Raw genomic sequence first — 24899 nt, forward strand, 5'->3', positions numbered from 1 at the left:
CTGCCCGAACGGACTGCTGCCCGAACCGACGAATACCGGAAAGTCTCCGGAGTATGTCCAAGAAGAAGGGCAAGCTCAAAGGACCCCGCAGACTCCTAGATTTCTACATGCGGCCCTCACAGCAGGACTCTCAAAATGGCGCCGACCGGGACCCGGGAAACCTGAGGCTCCCTCATGGCTGCCCTGCGGAAGCTCCTCCATCGTTCCAGGCCCTGGACGAAGGGATGGATCAGACCACAGCTCACTCCATCTCCCCTGGGGACAGAGGTAAGAGGCTAGCAGAGTTTCCTTCACTCTCCCCTGACAAACAGCCTCCTAATAAGAAGCAGCATGGCGCTGGGACATGTAGTACCACAGGCCCTGACAATCCAGCTACACAATCCCTTGCTGAGTACCCCACCTCAGATAATCCAGCCTCTGAACACTCACTTAAAGCAATGCTGCTGTCTTTACAGACTGAGCTACACAGAGACTTAAAAATTTCTCTTAACCATATGCAAGAAAAAGTCACCTCACTAGAGCAACGCACTGACCGCATAGAACAACATCTGTCAGAAGCCACTGAAGCTCACAATAGTATGGTGAATGTGCAGGATGAGCAAGCTGCCATGGTCACCCAGCTCCGTCTTAAAATCGTGGACCTCGAGGACCGCTCGAGAAGAAACAATATTAAAGTGAGGGGGGTATCTGAATCGCTTGCAGCCTCAGAAATTGTGCCTTATTTACATCAAATGTTCCGCAAACTAGTGCCTACGCTGACGACACAAGACATGCTTATAGACAGAGCACACAGGATTCACAAACCGCAACACCTCCCAGACTCTGTCCCTAGAGACATCCTGGCCAGGGTGCATTTTTTCCATGTCAAGGAGGAGATCATGCGAGCAGCGAAGGCCCTGCGCTCGCTTCCAGACCCCTTCCATGGAGTGTCTCTATTCAATGACATTTCGGCGACTACTTCCCAAGCCCGCAGGGCCTTCTCCTCAGTTACCTCTGTTCTCAATGAACAAAAAATTCCCTACAAATGGGGATACCCTGTTAAGCTCATTGTCTCTCACCGCAATCAACAAGTTGCTATGTTATCGCCTAAGGAGGGCCTCAAGCAGCTTCTCAACTGGGGCCTGATAACTCAGGCACCTCCCCGCGCTCCACCTGTACGGCCATCCTCGAAGATAGCTAATCTGCGGGAGTCCCACGTTCTGGCCTAACTGCAAATCGCTTGTCTGTAACATGCAGCACTCTGTTATTTGTTGACTGTTCTTACTCTTTTCAGACGGTTTCTTACTTATAATAAGTTTTACAGTTTTTGTCATGGTGTGGAGGAGTGGAAGTAGATGTTTGTCCCTTCCACGCTCCACAATTGTTGATGTGCTAAGCACATTTCTTGGTTTCTATTTTTTACACATTTTGCAGTTCTACCTGATTCTCTTATATAAGATACGCCATTGTATTACTGCTTTGCTTTCATAGCTTTAACTTTGCTGGCGCAGATCGGGCCCGTTTTGCCCGCTCTGATCCAGCTTACTGCCTATTCACTACTGTATATTGCAATAAGCTGTGCAACGCTTATTTCCCCCCCCCTCTCTCCTCGTCCCTCCCCCGCCTATTTCCTCTCTCCCTTCTATTACTTTTGGCTCCCCATCTACTCTTGTTCCTCGAGACTGTCCCCCTCTGATATTGTGCAGACCATCGCTATATAACCTTGCCACACCTGTGAAATGTCGCTCACGATTGTATCCCTTAATGCTAAGGGCCTCAATAGCCCCTTTAAAAGGTCTCTCCTATGGCGTGAAGCTCTAAATCAGAAAGCAGATGTATTATGCGTACAGGAGACCCACTTCTCAGAGACTAATTCCCCCAAGTGCACTCACAGATTATTCCCCCATTATTTCCATGCCCGCGCTGAAACTAAAACGAGGGGGGTGATGATTGCAATTCGCTCTTCGGTGGCTTTTGCCCTGAGGCACGTAGAAGTTGATCCTGGTGGCAGATTTATCATTCTGTCGGCTACATTCAACGACCAACCAATGGTTATTGTTAACGTATATGCACCTAATACCCACCAGAAATCTTTCCTTAAAACACTGCTTCTCAAGCTTCAACCTTACCCAAAGGATGAAATTGTACCCTGTGGAGATTTCAATGAAATCTTAGACCACCAAGTGGACTCCTCCAACCCAAACCGTAAATCCTCCACTGCACTGTCCACCTTTGTTTCCAAAGAGGATCTTTATGACCCATGGCGATGTCTGCATGGTACGGAGAGGGACTACTCCTTCTATTCCCACACACAAAGATCTTATTCTCGGATCGATCTGTTCCTGGTCTCTAAGATCCTGCTGCAAAAAATTGACAAAGCAACTATTGGTCTTATCACATGGTCGGACCATGCGCCAGTCTCTATTTCCGTGTCCCTGTCGCCCCCTGCCTCTAGACACATGATTTGGCGTCTGAACGCAGCATTACTCAATGTAAAAGAGATCAGGGAGCAGATTGGGTCCGAAATAACCTCTTACTTTACCTCTAATGAAGGCTCTGTTTCCAATTCAGCCACTCTTTGGAACGCGCACAAAGCGGTCATTCGGGGTATTTTCCTTAAGGTGGGAGCCCAGGAAAAGAAAAAAAGATCACTTGCGATCAATGCCCTAATGCAACGCATCCAGACTCTTGAAAAATTAAACAAACAACAACCTACCACGGTTAATGCAGGCAATCTTAGCTCTCTGCGGAATGAACTATGTTCGCTCCTTCAAAGAAGTCATGACTTCTATCTTAGACGGATTCGCTTAACCTGGTACTCTCAAGGCAACAGAGCGGGGAAACACTTAGCACAACAGTACAAGAAAAAAGCAGCTCAAACTAAAATCCCATTCCTACTGAATCAACAGGGCCAAAAACTGTCCAATCCCAAGGACATTGCGAATGAATTTGGAACCTTTTACTCCAAACTGTACAACCTTTCTCAATCTACTTCTGATCCGCAGCCCTCCGCACAATTGATCCAGACATTCCTTGCCCCCCTACAACTCCCCACGATAACCCCCTCCCAACTTGAAGATCTGGCCAAACCATTTTCTCAACTGGAAATTCTTAAAGCGATCAACGAGCTTCACTTGCATAAAGCCCCTGGTCCAGATGGTTTCATTAATGAATACTACAAAACTTATAGGGATCAGATTTCATCCCACCTCTGTAACACCTTTAATAGCTTCCTATCCACGGGACAGATCCCACCAGAATCACTTGAAGCAACTATAACCACCATCCACAAACCCGGTAAACCCTCCCATGATCCAGCGAATTATCGCCCCATCTCGCTCCTGAATACGGACACGAAATTATATGCCAAATTACTAGCCTCCCGTCTAGCATCATTTATCCCCAACCTGATACACCCTGATCAAGTGGGCTTTATTCCCTTACGACAAGCCTCCGATGGCACCCGCAGGTTCATAGACATGATACATTGGGCGGAGCACCGTCGAGTGCCTTCTCTGCTGATTTCTCTTGACGCAGAGAAGGCATTCGATCGGGTTAGCTGGCTCTACCTAGACCTTGTCCTACAAAAATTCGGCATCCATGGATCCTTCAAGCAAGCCATCTTAGGCCTATACTCCTCCCCAAGTGCAAGAGTTTTAACATCGGGACTATTGTCTTCCCCATTCTCCATCACGAACGGGACTCGTCATGGCTGCCCCCTCTCCTCACTCATTTTCGCGCTGGTCATTGAACCACTAGCACAAGCTATCAGAACACACCCAAATATAGCCGGTCTTCAGATAGGTCCCACTGCACACAAAATTGGGCTATACGCCGACGACATTATCATTTGGCTCACTGATCCCCTATGCTCTCTGCCCCCGCTCTGCGATCTTTTACAACAATTCAGCCTTATCTCCCTCTATAAACTAAACCACTCTAAATCTGCCATGCTAGGGATATCTTTATCCCCGCAGCTCAAACTCAATATCTCCTCGATATCCCCGTTTTCCTGGGCTCCCAACTCCTCTCTGACCTACTTGGGTATTCAGCTGACCTCCTCCACCTCTCTGCTACTACGTACTAACCTAGCTGGGCTCACCCAGAAACTACAAAACCTTACTACTTCGCTCCTACAGGTACAGACCTCATGGATAGGCAGAATAGCTCTCACTAAAATGTTCCTATTACCACATATTCTTTATATGTTCAGAACTTTGCCGATACCGATGCTTCAATCCGACATAGCTAGTTTGCAACGACTGATTAACAAATTCATATGGTCGGGCCGCAAACCACGGGTTAAAGCCTCCTCGCTCTACACACCGACGAAGACTGCTGGCATGGGAGTGCCCAACCTTAAACTATATTATAAAGCAACACTGCTCGACCAATCCAGGAGGCTCTGGAATATGTCTTCACTACTACCTTGGACTCTCATTGAAGCAACGGATCTTATTCAAGAGCCTTCACATCTTCTAGCTGCTGTATGGTTGGGCTATCACCCCAATAAATCCTCTCTACCCACTGTAAACGCAACTCTGACCAATTGGAAATCCCTGCTACAAAACGCAGGAGGAATTCACCATCATGCTCTTCACCAGCTACCCTTCGCTGCGATCTCTTTCCTCTCTCCGGATTTACCTTTACAAAGATGGATAAAGCATGGTATTCAGACTATAGGAGACCTATTTCAGGCCTCCCAGCTCCTCTCCTTTCAACAACTCACAAGCAGATTCTCTCTCCCTCACAAAGACTTCTACATTTACCTGAGAGTACGCCACATTCTCGCCTCCATACCAACGTCCAGCTGCACCTCCACCAAGTCCATCATACAGCTTCTTTCCTCGCCCACCATCAAAATCCGAGGCATCTCCTGCTTTTATACCCTCCTGATCCAGCAGTCTCAACCCGCCAACCCTCCGGCTATCTCCCACTGGGAGACCAAATTAAACTTTCATCTTCCATCAGCAGATTGGTATCGAGCAATTCACCTAACAACCAGATATTCAAGGAATATATCCCACCGAGAAACTGTCCTTAAAATCCTCTACAATTGGTATCATACGCCTGTAAAACTCGCCCGCATTTTCCCTACCCACTCCAGCAAATGTTGGAGAAATTGCAATGCAGACGGACATCTACTTCATATTTGGTGGGGATGTCCCTTCATAAAAGTGTTTTGGACGGATATCACCAACTTCATTAATGGTTTAACTGGTTTGTCGCGTGTCATCACCCCGCAGATGGCCTTATTTGGTCTTGACATCTTGACCTGGCCTCCATCCTTCCAACCTATTGTTACATAAATTCTTATAGCAGCTCGGCTAGCTATAACCCACCAATGGAAGCAACCCGTTGTTCCCACTATCAGCAATGTCATTATTATCTTAAATGAACACCTGCTGATGGAACACCTTTTTGCAAAATCGCAAATGTCCCTGAGTAAATTTCATACTTACTGGAAGCCCTGGCTCTCTGATCCTAGAGCTAAATCCTGTACCTGATTAAATTGTAATCTTCTTCACCGGTGCTAACCTCCATACTGAAATATCCTTACCGAATTGCACCCTTCTAGAATAACCTACACCCACTGTGATGTGATTGACACGCTGACAGACAACAATGTTTACTAACTATGTACTAACTATACTTATTTGCTGCCACTCACCTTTTCCGCTTCCCTCTTCCTCTCCTCGCTTCCTCCTCCCCCCTCCTCCCCTCTTCAGCTCCCTTTGTACATAGGGAACTGGATTGGGGACCTGGCACGTACCTTTAATTATAAGCACCTCTATGAATATTATGACCCTTGGCACTGTGGTATATTGATATTGTAGCTTATCTGGGATTTGTCTGTAATCCCTTGTGTATGTATTCCTCTAATTTATTTTGTTTTCTTTCATGCCCTACTCTGTACTTCATTTCTTACTTTCAATAAAGCTCTTTGAAAATTAAAAAAAAAAAAAAAAAAAAAAAAATGATTGAGTTTATAATCCGCCATGTGGATGGGTGTCAAAAATAGGCAGAACCGGCTGGCCATTATCCCGAAAGTCTTCTCTATTACTCTTCTGGCTCCGGCCAGCCGGAAATTAAAAACCCTCTAGTCCGGGGTGAGGGTCCTCATTGAGAATGGCCGCATAGGATGGTTTCCCAGTGCAAGTGCTTCATCCGCGACGAAGACGAAGGGGAGTCCTTCCACATTCTCCTCTGGAGGTGGCAAGCCCAGACTGCCACTCTGGAGACGCCAGTAGAACTCCGTCTGCGCAATCACTTCACCATCCGATATCCGGCCATTTTTCCCCACGGCCACATACAGGAAGTTGTATGTTGCTGACACCACCACCAACATCACGATACTATTATACCCCTTGTAATTATAATAGTAAGACCCCGAGTTGGGGGGTGGGACATGTTTCCCATCAATTGCACCTCCACAATTGGGAAAGTCCCATTGGGTGGCAAAGTGGGAGGCCACAGTCTGCCATTCCTGTGGCGTTGAAGGAAACTGTGGAGTCAAGCAAGAAAAAAAAATAGTCATTTTGCACATCACATTGCAAGCAGATTAGACACAAACATTTTCGGCCAAGATCAGTATAACATTTATGGAAATGAGTATTTAAAGCCAAGGTCCCCTTATCAGATTCCTCACCCTATCTGATGGCCCATTGCAAAAAATTATTAGGGGGGAGATGTTTTGGACAGGTAACCCTCTCTACTTCATTGAGAACTGAATGCCTAAATAATGTGGGATACTTTGGCCAGCCCCTCCTTACTTACACTATTGGCAGCCCATTGGACAGGCAAGAAGTGTCATAATCCAAAAAAAAATAAAAATGAGCAAATGGAAGCACATTTTTACATTCTGCTATTATTTAGCAAGATAATAATAGGATAAAAAAAATTAAAACAGTAGCATTTGAAAGTATTGAGGCAGGCCCTTGCACTACATGCTTTGGTGAATTCATCCATATATCTGACCACAAAAGAGGTAGGTATAGTGTGTATGGGTTTGGCAAAGTCAGCAGATAGAGGATTGCTATTAGCTGACTTAGCAGTTGGGGAGAGGGGTTCCTAATGAGTTTGGTCCACCAAAAAAAAATCTTCTGCCACTCTGTGTGGATTTAAGAACACACATAACATTTGTACAGATTTTAGGGGGTGTTTAGGGGAAAGCACTACTATGGAGCTGACAAAATACATTGCTAAGTGACTAGGCTATAGGTGTATATGGGCCCAGAAGAGCATGCTGGGGAGGTTAGTGAAGGCAAATATGCATGAAGGACAAAAAAAGGAAGTTTAAAAGCTTCCAGCATGCATGAGGACAAAGGGTCACAGCATATTACAGCATATTCCAATCATGGTAATTATGGAACGATGAAAGAAATACAATACATTAGCAAACATTAAATGCATAGAATGTGATGTTAAAGGAGAAATCTTACCTCAATATAGTCCTTCTGCAGGACCTGAATGATGGCAGAACAGGTCTCTGGAATAATGATCCCCAGAGCCTGGGGGGAGACGCCTGTAGAGAACTTGAGGTCCTGAAGACTTCTCCCTGTTGCCAAGTACCGCAACGTGGCAACTAGCCTCTGCTCTGGAGTGATGGCTTGCCTCATGCAGGTATCCTGCCTGCTGATATAAGGTGTCAGCAAAGCCAACAGATGGTGAATAATGGGTCAGTCAACCGGAGATAATTCCTGAAATCATCAGGATTATTCTCCCGGATCTCGTGAAGCAAAGGCATGTGCGAGAATTGGTCAACCAATTCCTCTCCATGAAGTCCTCCTTGCCCTGTTCATGGTCTGGGCTTGGGTCAAAGCTAAAAGCCCAACACCAAGCCCCTGCACAGCACAAAATCTATGACGAGTACATACATGAAACATGGCTTCAAATCGGTCGGCTGGTGAGAACGGACTAACAGAAAGCACCAATAAACAGCAAGGCATGAAAGAACGAACTGAAAACCAGAAACGAGCGTACAATAAGCACTGAAAATCAAAGAGTACTATATTAAATTTAGGCCACAATTACAAACAAATGCGAACTGTCTACATGCACTGATAAGCAGATATGCACCAACAAGCACAAACTGTAGAGCAGTAATGATCTGAAGCACAAGTCGGAAAAGTGTGAATCGTCTCTAACCAAACTTCTACTAACACACGATAAACACGAGATCAGCAGAAGGAGCCCAAAGGGTGCCGCACAAGGTACTGAAATTTCCTTTTTATAGTTCCGTCGTACGCGATTTACATCACCGCGTTCTTGACGATCGGAAATTCCAACAACTTTGTCCGACCGTGTGTATGCAAGACCAGTTTCAGACAAAATCTGTCGGAAAAAATCGGACAGATTTTGTGATCAGAATGTCCGACCGTGTGTATAAGGCATTAGGGTCAGAAGGGAGTTAGGCCCCATACACACTATTAGATTTTCTAGAGATTTTTGTCTTCAGATTGATCAAAAACATGTAGTACAAGGGCCTGCCTGATTGCATACTAATTGAAACTCTTAAGGTTTGACCTCATATTATATGGTTTTGGTAAATCTGAAGACAAAAATCTGCAGAAAAACGAATAGTGTGTATGGGGCTTAAAGCATTAAGTCAGGGGTGTCCAAACTACGGCCCTCCAGCTGTTGCAGAACTACACATCCCATGAGGCATTGTAAAACTCTGACATTCAAAGACATGACTAGGCATGATGGGGATTGTAGTTCCTGAACAACTGGAGGGCCGTAGTTTGGACACCCCTGCATTAAGTATTCACTTTAGGGACTAAGACCAGCCATAGATGATTCAATTTGGTGGAAGGGAAGAAAATTGCTTGATTCCCCATCCAGACAATCAGTGTTGATAGGGGAATCCTCCTGCAGTTCTATTGTGTTCTGTTGGCAGGGAGCCAACAGAACACAATATAAGTAAAGCTATAGGAAGCTCAACAGGCATCCAAGGTGTATGCGAAGGTCACAATTAAGAACTCAAGCTATTTATCTGCATATTTTGGTGGCTACAATTATGTTCCAATAATTTATACTTTTTTCTGACAATGATTTAACTTTAGATTCAAGTCATTTCTAAATCAGCATTTCTATGAAAAACATTTTGATACATTGTTAAATTATATAGTCTTTATATTAAATGTATTCTCTACGTGAACACTTAAATAGGAACATTTTAGATTGACTGATGGGGTTTTATTTCACTTGATGTTAGCAATGGAAGCCACTCAATGATACATCTAGCTTTGATTACTGAGGTGTGTTTAAGTTTTATTCTTATAAAACATGACATAAATTTGCTTCCAAACCAGACTATAATAGTTAGTGACGTAATTCATATCTGCAGCTTAAAGTATAAAACCAGGCAGATAATATTACAGGTCACTACATCTTTCAAGCCAAAAAGCAACTGAAATCATCCAAACTTTACCCCGGTGAGAAGATCCATCATGTCCCATCACTCCATCCTGGCTTCTTCTGGACATAAGCACTTCAGTTCCTGTTCTGTTGCTTTACCCAAACATTCTAGATCACACAGCTTCTTATCACACTCTTCTAAACATTCTGAACATGGTCATCACTTTACCAGTACAAGTCTACATAATGTGGGTTCAAAAGGACATAAGATATCAGTAGGCATTCATCTAGGTAAAGGCGGTCATGGACATAAATCTGGATTTGGTGTTGGTTCTCTTGGTCATGGATTTGGTGGTTCATCTTGTTCTGGAGGTATCAACCCTGTTACTATAAATGAAGGTCTACTGGCTCCTCTGAACTTGGAAATTGACCCAAGTATTCAGAGAGTGCGGACAGAGGAGAAGAATCAGATTAAAGGTCTCAATGATAAATTTGCCTCTTTCATTGATAAGGTGAGGTCCTTCTTTGTTGAAAACTTTCAAATCTAGTGTTTTTGTATTTTACACAGGAACTAATTATATGTTTTAGAAGTAAATCATTGCATTTAATAGAAATATTATTTAGTGAGCAAACATTTATACCCTACCTGTTGCCTAAATGAAATTTTTGGTGCACATTTTTATAGTTTTTTTTTTTTTTTTTTTTTTTTTAAATATTTTTTATTAATGAAAGGATAAGTCATTACAATAAACATTTCACATCATTCAGCAGCATAGCTCAATCAATACAAGGTAACACTGAAGATCTATAACATAGCAATCGTCAAGTCTTGATTACAAAAGCTCGCTGAATGAAAAATAAATCTCGACCTTTCAAAGTTTTCCAATACATAGAACTGTAAACAGTGTGAACCAGATAAGGCACTTTTAATACAGAAATACTAAGGAATTCAAACAAGAAATTACTTAGTTTTATATTATTTTCCTGACGGCCATCCAAGGAGACCATTGTGAATAAAATCTGTAAGTTTTCCCTTCCAGGGAAGCAAGGATCTGCTCATATTTAAAGGTTTCATCAATTTTTTTAGTGAGTGCACTAATGGTGGGGGAAGTAGGCGATTTCCAGCTCCCAGCAATTAGGAGCCTAGCTGTTGATAAAATTTGGACTGTCAGCATTCTCAGAGGAGGGGGAAATTGATCAATGTTTATATTTAAAATCGCTAGTTCTGGGGAAGCCTGTTTAATAAACCCAGTGGTTTTAGAGATCAATGAGAATACCCCCCTCCAGAAACTCCGGAGATGGGGGCACTCCCACAGCATATGTATCAATGTCCCTATCCTCCCGCATCCTCGCCAGCAGTCCTGAGAAGTATCGTTCATGAACTTAGCTGTCACATATGGGGAATAATACCATCTAAGTAAGATTTTCTGTGATGTCTCCCAGTGAGAGATGGACCGGACAAAACGGCAACTGCTACGTATCGCTACTTTCCACTGGTCCGCTGAAAAAGACACCGCCAGATCCCTCTCCCACCTCTGAAAGGGAGACATCCTACTAAAACTGTCCTTCTCCTGTAGCATGTTATAAAACAAGGAAATCCCCCCTTTCATTTTTATAGTTTTAACTCCAGGATGAAGCATATTTAATGGCATTCTGATGTTTCATTATGATGTTGGTTTGTATAGGCAGATATCTTATATTTTTATTTTAGATCTAACTGCTGGAGGCACAGTTTCAAGAAAATCTAAACATGCCAGCGGCATCAGAAAATTTTTTAAGACATTATAAAAAGTCTTAAGACAAGTAAAGTAGAACTAAATGCAAATCTGTCTTTCATTTTGGATAAAGTAAGGGAACATTATAACCCCTGTCAGTTTTTTTTTTGCCATCTGTGTACCATTGAGGAAATTTCCCTTCACTTCCTGCCCCATAGCCTAACCCGGGAAGTGAGGGAATCCCTGGTTGTCACCAGAGCTAGTGTCTCTCCATTGGAAGATTACCCTTTTTTTATTATGATGGGACAACCCAAGATTTGGAATCTTCTTTCACCTTCACTTTTGGTGAAAATGTTAAATATGACATATAGAGTGGGTGAATCTCCCTAAAAGGGGGTGGGGGCACAGACAACAATAAAAATCTTACAGGTGTCCTAATCACTCTCCACTCTATCCAAAAAAAAAAAAAAGGTTTTGCCTTTATACTTTAAGATTCACTGCTGATCAGAAATTACCTGTTTGCTTTAGGTGAGATTCCTAGAACAGCAGAACAAGATGCTGGAAACTAAGTGGTCTTTACTGCAAGAGCAGAAGACAGCGAGGTGTCAGATTGAACCTCTGTTTGAGGTATTTATCAGCAATCTCAGGAGAAAGCTGGACAATCTGGAATGTGAGAGAGCACGTTTGGATGCAGAGAGGAACAGTGTGGAGGGATCACTGGATGAAATAAGGAGAAGGTACACAGATCATTCTTTTAGCTAAAAAAATGCAATGTCTTCAAAAAAAGAGTGTTTCATTAAACCTGGGAAATCCTGCATATCTGGTATGTTGCTTTGTAACAGAGGGGCCCCCTACTACACTGAGTTTATGCATACCAACTATATTTCACAAATAGCTGGTAAAATCTGATACTGCTGCATAATCTGGCATGAGAGCATTGTTGGAGCTGTTATTGCCAACCTCTTTCTGCAATGACAAGTCTGGGCATTGGGATTTGAAACAACTTGTATAGTTAGAAAATGTAAAAAGCAGGAGCTGCTGTAGAAGTTTATACTCATCTGTTGTCCCCCCCACTCTAATCTTTACTTTTTTGCTTAGCAACATGCTCTGTACATAGGCGCTTTTGAATGGATGTGTTGCCTTGTTCCCTACTGCTCACTGTGGTTCCTTTCTCCAACACTTCAAGAAGTGTAATATTTGCATATTCTTAAGGCAGCCATAGCTCTGGAACAGAGCAAAGAATAGACAACATGGCAGGTGAGTATTAAAGGAGCAAACTTGTTTGGCTGTACTTCTTCTGTGAATCACAGAAGTACAGGTCATTCTGCACGCCTATGACCCGTTTTCAGCAGATAGCAGGCTGAAGCCTGTTGTTGGCTGAAACCACAGAGCTGGAAAAAGATTGTAATCATATAATTATATGGTCAGGATCCACCCAGATCCCTGGATTGGCCCCTGGCACAGCCTCTCAGGGAGCCCCTGAGAGCCTGAGCCAGCTGCTTCCGCCTACTCCACAGTCCAGTGCTCCAGTGAGCGCAGGGGGACAGAGCAGACAGCAGTGGCTGGCAGTCACTCGCTCTTTGCTCACAGAGCACTGAAAAATGATCAGTGGTGTTTGATCGCTCAGTTCTCTGCCTTAGAGCTGGCAGGGAACTGATGCTGTATCCACCAAGGTAAGTATGACTCTAAAAAAGAAAATCCTCAACTTCTTATTTAAACCTCTTTTTTTTACTTGGTCATAAACATCACTCATGTAAGATGTCTAGGTAATGTTCTCTACTGCCATATTGAAAGGCCAAGCTAAAATGATGATGCACCCCAGGGTATGTGTCCATAACAATACAAGTAAAGGCTCAGGGAACTAGAGCAACATATCCCACAGTGTTGAATAGGCATACAAATGAAAATTCATAAGCATAGTAATCTGTGCAGGGAAGATGAGGTGACAAAAGTCCATGATCTTTAAAATCTGTTTAAACAGTCCAAGGACCATAAAGCATGGTTGTGGAGGGTCCAAATCTCAGGCCTCCCATCATGTGGGAACAGAAACCATGTACCAATTGCACTGAAAAAAAGAGAGGCACCTCTGGGTGCAGACATAGGACAATTTTAATAAACACTTAAAATAGGCAACTCACATTTGAGAAGTCATAACAGGTCTTGGATGAGTCCCATCAAGGGGGGGATCTGGTCATCAGTTGACAGTCATAACCCTGAGGGGGAGATGCGCTAGGCTCGCTGCAAACACTGCTGGTTGTAAGATGCCATCTGTGGTGGAGACAGCTCAGAGCAAGGTTTGAGGCGCAGTTGGTAGACAGGCAAGGATGACTGATGTCACTGGTAAGCTATGCATTTCTTGATGGAACTTATCCAATGCCTGTTATGATTTCTCAAATGTGAGTTGCCTATGTTAAGTGTTTATTAAACTTTTTTTATGGGTTCATAACAGTTTGTGGTCACAGGAAACATGCTTAATAAGCTGCCATTCAAACAAGAAGAGGCACATTAGCTACTGGAGAAGAGGACCTTCTATAGTAGAGAGTACGTGACTGAAAGTGAGTATTGCAGCTAGAGCAGTTTTTTGGGTTAACACTTCCACCTAGCAGCTCGAGGGTCGCCGGGTCGAATCCCAACACAACCTGCCTGGAGTTTGCATTTTTTCCCTGTGCCTGTGTGGGTTTCCTCCAGGTACTTGGTTGGACCATGGAAGTTTAGTCTTTTTTTTTTTTTTTGCTGCAATCCGGATTAACATACATACTGTACATTTTCATATTTGTATCACAGGTATGAAGAAGAACTTAACAGGCGCACAGCAGAAGAGAATGAGTTTGTTGCAATGCAGAGAGTAAGTGGTAGTCTGTAATCACAAATGCACTGCTATGTAACATAAGCTTTGGTGGTTTGTGGGTTAGGATTGGTCCTTTCCAGTGGTGGAGTCTAGGGTTTAATCCTCACTAAGCTTGTATTTTCTTAGTGGCATCTAGTAGATTTGATTTTCTTTTAGAATGTAAAATGCCAATACTAAAAATACAGACACCTACAGCAAACAATCGGTTTCAATTTTCTGTAATCAGGTGATTTAGTATTGTTTGCTGTTGATTTCTGCACTCTCCATCAGCACTGAATAAGCCACAATGTCCTTCCTTCTATATGTCAAGCATGAGTTATGTGAAGAAGAGTGTCTTCAAATTTAGCATTGTGCCTGGTCTTTAATATCTTAGGCCCCTTTCACACTGTCGGACCGTTCAGGTCTGCCGTCGAAACTGACATGCTGGTCTATGGAGTGTCGGATGTCATCGGTGACATGTCCGCTGACATCTGACCTGGTCCGATTCGCTAAAATCAGACGGATGCCTCCTTGGCGGATTGGGTGAGATCTGATGAAAACAGACATGCTGTCCGTTTTCGTCAAATCTCTCCATAATAACTAGCGGCGATCGACAAGCCCCTCCCCGCTCAGTGAGCAGAGAGGGACCTGTCATCCACCGGCTCAGCGGAGACCAATGGAGAGATCTCCCACTGAGCTGGCGAACAGAGGCGGACTCCGAGGCAGCGGATCCGCCTCATGAGAATGAAGCCTTATACTGAAGTAAAATGTAATAAAAGAAACATAGGATTTATAATTTCATAGGTGTATTTTAAATGATAGAGACAGGATATCATTCAAAAATACAGAAAAAAAACAAATGCTATAAATTAAGTTGCAGTTCAGTGAGTAAAATAAGTATTTGATCCCCATGCAAAACATGACTTAGTATTTGGAGAAGCCCACTCTTCTTTACAGATCTTTACAGATCTTCTCTAAATCCTTAAGGTTTCTTAGCTGTCTCTTGGCAACTCAAAGTTTCAGCTCCTTCCATACATTTTCTATAGGATTAAGGTCCAGAGACTGACTAGGCCACTCCATGACCTTAATGTGCTTCTTCTTGAGCCGCTCCTTTGTTGCCTTGGCGGTATGTTTTTGGTAATTGTCATGCTGGAAGATCCACCTATGACCCCATCCATTCGCCCCATAATGCGGCAAAGTCAGCTTGTACCTTTAGCCGAAAAACATCCCCAACAGCATTTTTCTTCCTCCAAACATGGTGAGTCAAGTTAATGTCAAAGAGCTCATTTTTGGACTCATATGACCACAGCACTTTCTGCCAATCCGTCTCTGAAACATTTAGATGTTCATTGGCATGACTATATATTTGCCTTCTTGAGGAGGGGTACACGCTGTGTTTGAAGGAAGAAAAATGACCCTAAGAACATCATCCCTACAGTCAAGCACAGAGGTGGAAACATTATACTAAAGGTACAGACTGACTTTGCCACATTGAGGGACCAATGGATAGGGCTATGTATTGTAAAATCTTGGATAAGAGCCTTCTTCCCTCAGCCAGAACACTGAAGATGGGTCATGGATGGGTCTTCCGGCATGACAATGACCCAAAACATACCACCAAGGCAGCAAAGGAATGGCTCAAGAAGAAGCACAATAAGATCATGAAGTAGCCTAACCAGTCTCCAGACCTCAATCCTAAGGACAATTTATGAAGGGAGCTCAAACTTTGAGTTGCAAAGCGACAGTCAAGAAATCTTAAGGATTTAGAGAAGATCTGTAAAGAAGAGTGGACCAAAATCCATCCTGAGATGTGTGCAAATCCGGTCACCAACTACAAGAAACATCTTACCTCTATGCTTGCCAACAAAAGTTTCCGCACCAAGCAATAAGTCATGTTTTGCTTGGAGATCAAATACTTATTTTACTGACTGAACTGCAACCCAATTTATAACATTTGTAGTGTGTGTTTTTCTGGATTTTTGGTTGATATTCTGTCTCTATCATTTAACATACACCTATGATAAAAAATGAAAGACCCTTCATTTCTTTGTAAGTGGGCAAACTTACAAAATCTGCAGGGGATCAAACAATTATTTTGCCCACTGTAGTAAGCAGAACTTGCATTGTTAGGCACCTTTCACACATGTGGACCGTTCAGATCCGCATGTCAGTTTTTTCAGATGCATCTGGTCGCTCCATACAGCTCTATGGAGTCTCGGATGTCAGCTGTGACATGTCCGCTTACATCCGATCCGCCCCGATCCAATCCGCTTGGCAAAATCCAGACTGATGGATGTCCAATTTTCCATCCTTCTGGTGGATTGAATCAGATAAAAACGGACAGGCGTTCCCTAATCATCCGATTCCCCCCCCCCCATAGGGGAGAACGGATATCTGACAGGTCTGTTCCCTGCACAGAGTACAGAGACGGACATGTCATTCACCGGCTCAGCGGGGATACATGGATCGATCCCCGCTGAGCAAGCGGAGGAGTAAAAATTCACAGCCCCATGTGAAAGGGGCCTTACTGTGATGTCCAATATAAAAGTTTTCTTTATTATTTAAAAATAAATAATGTAGTCTTTATCCTATTGTTTTTTGCCTTTTCACACTGTAGTCAGGGAGAAGTATATATCATCAATACAGGGCCGTTATGATTATATTTTCTTTCTGTATGCCCGTATCTTACTAGCAAATGTTCTTTACTTTAGAATGTTGATTCAGCATTCATGAATAAAGCTGAGCTGCAGGCAAAGGTCGATTCCCTCACTGATGAGATCAACTTCCTGAGGACTCTGTATGATGCAGTAAGTTCCTCCACCATTTGTTACATGTTTTGTGCCAAGCAGGGCTTTTTTTCAGCAGGAACTAGGGGGAACTCAGTTCCACCACCTCTGCTCAACACTATCACTTGGTAACACTGAAGTCCAGCTTCTGTGTTTACAAGTGGTAGCTTACCTCAGGTGCCCAGGGTTCAGTGCAGTCATGGGCGGGAGAGGGTGTGTGGTAGGCTGCACCCTCTGTGGTCTCCATTTTTTTCCTGGTGACCAGTTGTTGATGCTCCTATGGCACGATCTCCCTTGCAAGTGACTGTAGTATAGTGTAGTATGCTGGGAGGTACTACAGCCAGATAGGTGTTTCAGCTTAATATTGCAACAAAGGTAAGACATATGAAAGATGGTAGAGCTTTTAAGGAGGGGGGAGAAAATGAGGGCAGTGGAGGGAGGGGGTTGTATGCAGAGGGAAGAGCTACTATTTGATGCCATTTGGCAGGTATATGTGTGTGGCGGGCATGGTTGAGTTCCTGCACCTATTCTCTGAGAAAAAAAGCCCTGGTGCTAAGGATAAGGAAGCCATTCCCTCCTTGAGCGCTGTTGTCCAATTAAAGGTTATACTAATGTACAAGGAATGCCCATCAAAAGCAACTAATGATTAATGCATTCTTTGTATAAAGCAATTCTGTCAATCATTTAACTGTTCTCTGTATTTGCACATGGTAAAGTACAGGTCCCTCTGTTCCTTCTTGTATCGAATTGTATTGTAACTATACTGTCTGACTCCATTTTGAAAAGCACTATGCAAACTGTTGGCTATATAAATCCTATATAATAATTCTAATATGTGTGATATTTTACAGGAGATTAGTCAGCTCCAAGCTCAGATCTCTGACACTTCAGTGGTTGTGTCAATGGACAATAGCCGAGACCTTGACCTGGATAGTATCATTGCTGAGGTCAGAGCTCAATACGAAGAGATTGCTAACAGAAGTAGAGCTGAGGCTGAGGCCATGTATCAGTCAAGGGTAAGTTTATTAGTACTGAAAGGTTCCCTCAGTAACACTCCCACAACTTTCAATGACATAGTACACTTTAAAAATGAAGTATAATTTGCTTGTATTTTTCCTTCCTTGGTTTCTAATTTTCCCCCAGGATTCTGTACATAGCATCCTACAAAACATCACATTTCCCTGCCTCAACACTCCTCTCATGAACCCTGATGCAAACAGCAGGGGGGGGGGAGGGGGAGTTACTCAACTATTAAAATGCTTTTACGGGTAGATGTCAGGCTTGAGGGGTGAGTGTTCCTAGGCAGGCTGAATTTGCATGCCGACTACCTATGATGATGCCCACATATTATGCTGAGCCTCCTCGATTCAAGGAACTCAAATCAAATCAATGAAATGATTGTACCAGGGACATTAAGGCTGTTGAAGAAACCCTTTATATGAGCCCCTGCTGCTGTGAGCAAAAAAAAAACACCAAAATATACTAAAAATGTGCATGTGAACACACACATTAAAGTGCACTAGGGTGCATCATATGATCAAAAAGGAAGGACCCTTCCCTGATCCCCCAGAGTGCAAAACTCCTGGTGTGGGGCAAGGTGGACTCAGGTACATCTAGCCAAAAAGGCCAGTGGACCCTTTCCCTTGTGATCAGCCAAACAACGAGTACTAGGTGAGGGGTTCTCCCAAAAAGAGACCACCCTCAAAGCAGAGAAGGACGGAACCCAAGGGCCACATATCCTCCTGCTAGACTTTATGGTAGGCCCAAAGACCCACACCCTACAATCCTTGAGTGAAAAAACACACATATAAGTGCAAAGTGACATTCATGTGAGGAATGGGCGAGATAATGTTTTACCACTTCAGCCCCGAAAGGATTTACCCCCTTCCTGACCAGGCCATTTTTTTCAATACAGCAATGCGTCGCTTTAACTGAAAATTACGCAGTCATGCAACGCTGTACCCAAACAAAATTGATGTCCTTTTTTCTACACAAATAGAGCTTTCTTTTGGTTGTGTTCGGGGAACATTGACACCAATACAGTGATCAGTGCTATAAAAATGCTCACAGTGTTCAGTGGAATCAGAATAAACAGTTTCAGGACAAGAGAGAAGCCTGTACAATTGCACAATGCTAATGGTTGGAGTAAAGCTTTAATTTTGACAGGACAGTCAAGGGTCACCTGTCTTGTAGATGAACAACTTTCATAAGTCCTATGTATCTCTTTATCTCTATGGCTTTATTTGATTCTACTCTTGCTCATTAGATAGGACCTAAAATAGAAAATGAATGTGGATATTATACCTGAAGTGATACATTATTTGCATCCCATGCATTATTCTTTTTGGCTATATCATTATCCTGTAGTTGGATATATCTGTCTGTTTATTGACATGTATCCTTACCAGTGTGATTTTTTTATTGCTTGTGTCATTATCCTGTAGTTTGAAGAGCTTCGCTTGGCAGCTGGAAGGAATGGAAACGATCTACAGAACAGTAGAAATGAAATCTCTGAGCTCACTCAGACAATTCAGAGGCTTAAAGGGGAGATTGAGTGTTCTAAATCTCAGGTATAATTTTATACATGCATCCTATAAATACAAATTTTCAATTTTTCAAAAACTGGTAGTATGTAAGGTAAATGTAAGGTAATTGCTGTACAGGGCCCCTAGATTAATGCTGTTACCCGGGCCTAGCCTTCTTTAGGAGTTACTGAAATCCCATGCATTCCGTCATTTATGACACAGGCAGTGGAATAAGTCAACTTGGTTCATAGTATTAGTTCAGGGTTTTAACCCTTTTCTTACTGTATAATTTGGATCTGCTCAGTTATGGTATGCTGTGCAGGAATGGCAACACACAAGTCTTTAATAACATTGTCAGTTTGCTATTAGAAGTCAGGTCAGGGCAATATGTATGCATTATAATAATACATTAATTATATTTATAACAATATTAGCGTGCTGCACTGGAAGCCGCCATTAATGAAGCTGAGGAACAAGGTGAAGCCGCTATCAAAGATGCCAAACATAAGCTGGCTGAATTAGAGGCTGCCCTACAGAAGGGCAAGCAGGACATGGCTCGCCAACTAAGAGAATACCAGGAACTGATGAATGTCAAACTGGCTTTGGATATTGAGATCGCCACTTATAAGAAGATGCTGGAGGGAGAGGAGCACAGGTGAGTTTTTGACTGTTTGTTTGTGACTACTCAAAGGAAGATATGTTTTTATATGACTTTGTTATAAGGTAGAAATTCTAAGAACACTAAATAACCATGTTAATAGACAAAGAAAATTTGAGGAAATAACACATCTTGCTACAGAAAAAAAATGTGTCCCTCACAGCGAAGCTGTAAGCACCAAATACCAAAACATAGTCTTCATGCCTGTGCTAAACATCAGTTCATGCCAGGTGCTATGAAAGTACCAATCATCAAGGTAATTATGCAGATACTTTTTAGCTTACAAGATGACAATCCACCACCCACATGTCACTGTCATGTTGACGTAGCGCCTCACCAATACCAGCACCCTTTCAGTACCAGAACTTAAACCTAAATTAAATATGTCTAGGATGATATCTGTCAATTGGGTTTCATCCTCTCTCAGAAAATTTGAATTATGACCTTCAAATGAATTTTTTCGAACCTCTTGGCCTTCCAAGGCACCAGGGGCGGGACGTCCATTAAGGGCACATGGACGCTGCCCCCCCCCCCCCATCCATGCATTCAACCCCTTTCAGGACACCGGATGCATGGATTCCAATGGAAGGGGTGTGCTTTTTTGAAGTACCTGATTAGAGCCAGAGGCTCCAATAGGCTTCAAAATAGGGTGGGCCCACTCAGGTTTGTTACAATAGCGAATCAATATTCGCTATTATAAACACTGATCCTCCTCCTGGCCAATCAGAAAGCAGGTTGTGAGACCAGTCGCTCTATTGCCTGAAAGATCAGGTGATCCTATTGGACACCTAGGAGGAGGGGAGGAGACGCACGGATGCCGTGATGGATGAGAGGACATGCCTGACTGATGCCACTTCCCGCTACCTGCCACCTAGATGGGGTAAGACAGTGGGTGGAAAGGGGGGCTGGGTGGTTTGATGTGCCACCGGGGGGGTGGTTGTTTGCAGCCCCCCCAAAAAAAAAAACACCACCAGCAGTCACTGCAAGGCACAAACAAATTTTTACATCCTTGAATTAACCTTCCTCCTTCTGTGCTCAAGGAAGGGGCCAAGGATACCATTAGCCTAAAATTGTCGGAGAATGATTTCAGACCAGATTATAATAATGTTATAAAAGAGGGCATAAGAGTGCATCAGGTCTGCTTTCATCATATTAATGCAATCAACAACCTGTACCTGTCCCAGGTCCTTACCACCATAATAGAGAAATGGAATGACAAAACCTGAAACATACCTCCATAATTGGAAACACTCTGAAAAAATGTGATGCCAATGCATGCCCCACCAGCAAATTCTGGGTACCTCACAAAAGACATTTAGGTTCCTACCATAATTGTGACTTCCAGCATGCTGACCAGCCCAATGGATAAGGAATCACCATTGATCTAAGCCAGAATCAGCTGCAAATCTATTACTGAAGCAGAAGATGGGGTCATAAATACAAAAAATTATGGGAAGATTCCCATATACCCAAGCAACATAGCTGAGTCTCAGAAAAATCCATGAGTTAAAGGTGGACTGTGCATGGCAGAGTAAATACAAACAGTGTGAGATTCATGCTGAGGCTGAGAAGATGCACTGGCATAAGGAATAGAGGTGGGGAGATTATGATTAATGGCTATAGCTAGGGATTGCTGTTGCTCCTGGATCTAATGGCTCTAGATGAAATGCAGGTTGGAGTGATAGAATGAGCCTGACCTTGGCACTGGCTGAGAGAACCTGGCTGTGTTTTTTTTTTTTTTTTTTTTTTTTTTTTTTTTAGCAGGACTTGGGTTCTGGGTGCTGTAGATACCAGGAGTGCTGTGCCTTCTGCTTGCATGATTGCTGTGGTCAGGACTAATAATTAAGACTGAGGAGGGTGGGTGGTCTTGTTCTGTGTAACCTACAGGAAAAATATCATGGGGAAGGAGAAGAATTATTATCAGCCATGGAGGGCTTGCCAGAAAGAAGGGGAATAAGCCAGACAGTATCACCTCCTTTCACCATTAGCCTGAATCTAGCCACCAATTGTTGAGTGTTCATACTTAGCTAGTGCACTTATCTTCTCTTTTTCAAATATCTTATTGAATTTTTATCATTTACAACAAATTTCAATAACAGAGCATGAATAACAATACAATAGGAATAGACATAGACATTCATAAAAGCTTCTCCTATTAAAGGTAAATAATAATAATTAACACATTGGGTTTATTATTATTATTTAACAACTAATATTGAAAAATGTAATCAAATTAGATAATATGACCGAATCATCAATGAAGAGAATAAAGGGGAATGAGTCTTTAAAAAAATATAAAGTTAAGTGTTGTAGAATAGCTGGAGGAATATATTGGGATATACCAGAGCCTCTTTTAGCTTGGCTTTATCTGGTGTTTAGAGAACCAGGTGAAGGCAAACATAGTAGTGGGGCAGGTATCATATACTCTCAGGGAAGAAGTAGAGAGCTGTAAAGACCAGGGGGTAAGCAATTTTAGTTCAAGGGTTCCATAAGGATTCAAATTTAGAAACTTTGTCTGGTTGGATTGTTTCAGTTTTTGCATGAATCTTAGGTTGTGTGACTCTCTGTTTAGGCACACACGATCGGATGTTTTAAGGCAACATCCGACCGTGTGTACGCTCCATTGCACAAACTTTTTCGGTTTTCATCAGACTTTTGTTGGCTGTGCGAATGGACAAACTTTTTGACAACATAAGTCCGATGGAGCAAAGTCTGATCGTGTGTACGCAAAACCATCGGACTTTTGTACAAAGTACAAACACGAATGCTCAGAACCAATGCAAAAGATCAGACAACAATACAGAAGTTGACCAAAGGGTGTCGCCAGAGTAATTGAATGTCCTCTTTTGAAATGTCATCAGTATGTTGAAACGTCACTATGTTCGTGTTTGTTGCCTAAAAAGTCAGATTGTGTGTATGCAATACAAATTTACGGCCAATGTCCTTTGTACAAAAGTCCACGGGAAAGTTTGTACAAAGTCCAATCGTGTGTATGAGGCTTTTGACTGCCACTATGCAAAGTAAGTTTGATTTCCACACTTTTGCTATTGTTTGTTTATCTGACATGGTTATAAAAAGTAGTCATTTGAATTGATGGTGTGTTATGATTTGTGATTTACTGTTCAGAAGTGCTACTGAGGGATTGGTTGTTAAGGTTACGTTGAACATGGTGGATAGAATTTTTAAGATTTCTGACCAAAAGAACCGTACTATTGGACATTCCCACCAGATATGTACATGTGAACCAGTGGTAGTACAGCCTCAAACAGTGAGAGTGATATTGGGGGAAGAATTTAGATATTCTGGTTGGGACCAGGTGCCATCTGGTTTCAGTGACTTTCTCATGCAGAAACCAGAAGTCCAAAGAGCATGCGCACCCACTCACAGGTAGTTTGATACCCCTCCACCTGGCCCACCCACCTTAGACCTTAAAGGGAGGACTCCACACTAACAAAAAGCTTCCCCGATGTGCAAGGACTCCATTATTGTGATAGCCAGGAAAATCCTTTGCTAGTTGTTAGCACCACTGAAACATTGGCTAAAAGTACCTTAATACGTTTTTAAACAAGACAAAATGGGGGTGACCTACTAAAGCATATAGGCTGTTCAATTCACAAGGGAAGTTGCAATCTGCAAAGCAAGTTACTTTTTAAAGAAGCTCCCTGGGTGCAATGAAACAAAACTGATAGTAGTATAACTTGTGTAAACGTGTTGTGGAAAAACGCTGCTAGCAGCAGATGTGAATAAATCATTAGGGTAAATTAAAAAAACAAAACAAAAACTTATTATTATTACTTATTACTCTTGTTTTCTTTACAGATTGACTGGTGAAGGCCATGTGAACATATGTAAGTAAAATCTGCTAATTGTCCTTTACAGTAGTTTATACTTAAGTGTTAATGTTGTAGGCCAGTTCCACTCAAAATTACTATTTCAAGTAGTGATCAAACGGCTATAAAACAAATAAAACATTCTAATGAGTGGACAATGAGCAGATGAAGTATCACAAATGTTAAATATCTGTGATAAGCCTATAAAATAAGGTAGTATTTAAAATCTTTACCGCAGAACTTACTTAAGGAAGTATGGAAGTTTCCATATTTATGGCAGTGCTAATCTTCATAGCCTTAACTGCTACTGAAAAGTTTTATCATTAGGGTCTTGAAGACATACCAGAGGCCAGTGAGTAATTCAAACTCATGCTATAGAGTGGCATTCATTGACCTATGTAGAGGAGCGCTGTCTTACCTGAAGCAATGGGCATCGAACCATTTCATGTAGTCTCAGAATTCTGCCCCACTGAAAGTCTGGGATTAGGAGATCAACTCTCCAATATATGAAGGCAACCATGGTATAGCAATGACCTTTTATGGCTAATGTCTGCATTTCCATTTATCTGTTCATATATCTCTGTAGCTGTTGTGCACTCCAGTACTGGAGGAAAGCATCATTCGGGAGGCCACAATGGTGTACATCATCAACATTATCACCACAAGGGAGGATTCAGCTCTGCCAGCCATACTTCCAAAATGAAGCACCACTCTAGCCATGGGCACTATTGCTGAAGAAACTGTTACGATTTCTGTACAAATGCCAATGGCAAACATATACTTCAAAAAATTATTTTTGTAGATGCAGGCTCCTGAGAACTCCCCCTGTATTGCCATTGTACTACTCTATTATGCCTGCTTAGTGACCCATATTGTTAATATGTAGTGTGAATAAAGTTATAATAAAAATAAGTTATCTCTGCTCTTCTAGATTGTCCTAAATAAACTATTTCCATATCATTAAATGATTGTGAAGGTCCATATAATTTGTTGTACTGACACAACATCTTAAAGTGATTGTATACCCACATTTTTAACTTTTACCTACAGGAAAGCCTATAATAAGGCTTACCTGTAGGTAAAAAAAATATCTCCTAAACCTGTACGGTTTAGGAGATATTCCCCTCGGTATGCGCCGCTGACTGCAGCGGCGCATGCGCACAAGGGGTTTCTCGCCGTCAAAATCCGGCAGCGGATCGGGCCAGATGTCGGGGCCTCG

The 24899-nt window shown here is 42.5% G+C and overlaps 1 protein-coding gene across 1 annotated transcript; it reads left to right on the plus strand.

Moving 5' to 3' along the window:
• The first annotated feature begins 9386 nt into the window (after positions 1-9386).
• LOC143984470 (keratin, type II cytoskeletal cochleal-like) lies at positions 9387-24616 on the plus strand. Its single transcript, XM_077484630.1, has 9 exons — positions 9387-9851; positions 11583-11791; positions 13839-13899; positions 16593-16688; positions 17519-17683; positions 19112-19237; positions 19627-19847; positions 23670-23698; positions 24267-24616. Exons 1-9 carry the CDS (start codon positions 9432-9434, stop codon positions 24413-24415), a joined length of 1476 nt encoding a protein of 491 aa, XP_077340756.1. The 5' UTR covers positions 9387-9431; the 3' UTR covers positions 24416-24616.
• The last annotated feature ends 283 nt before the right edge of the window (positions 24617-24899 follow it).

Source organism: Lithobates pipiens, unplaced genomic scaffold (genome assembly GCF_037356315.1).
Source record: "Lithobates pipiens isolate NorthernLeopardFrog02 unplaced genomic scaffold, aLitPip1_a1.2 Scaffold_16, whole genome shotgun sequence".
In the NCBI taxonomy this organism is placed as follows: Eukaryota; Metazoa; Chordata; class Amphibia; order Anura; family Ranidae; genus Lithobates; species Lithobates pipiens.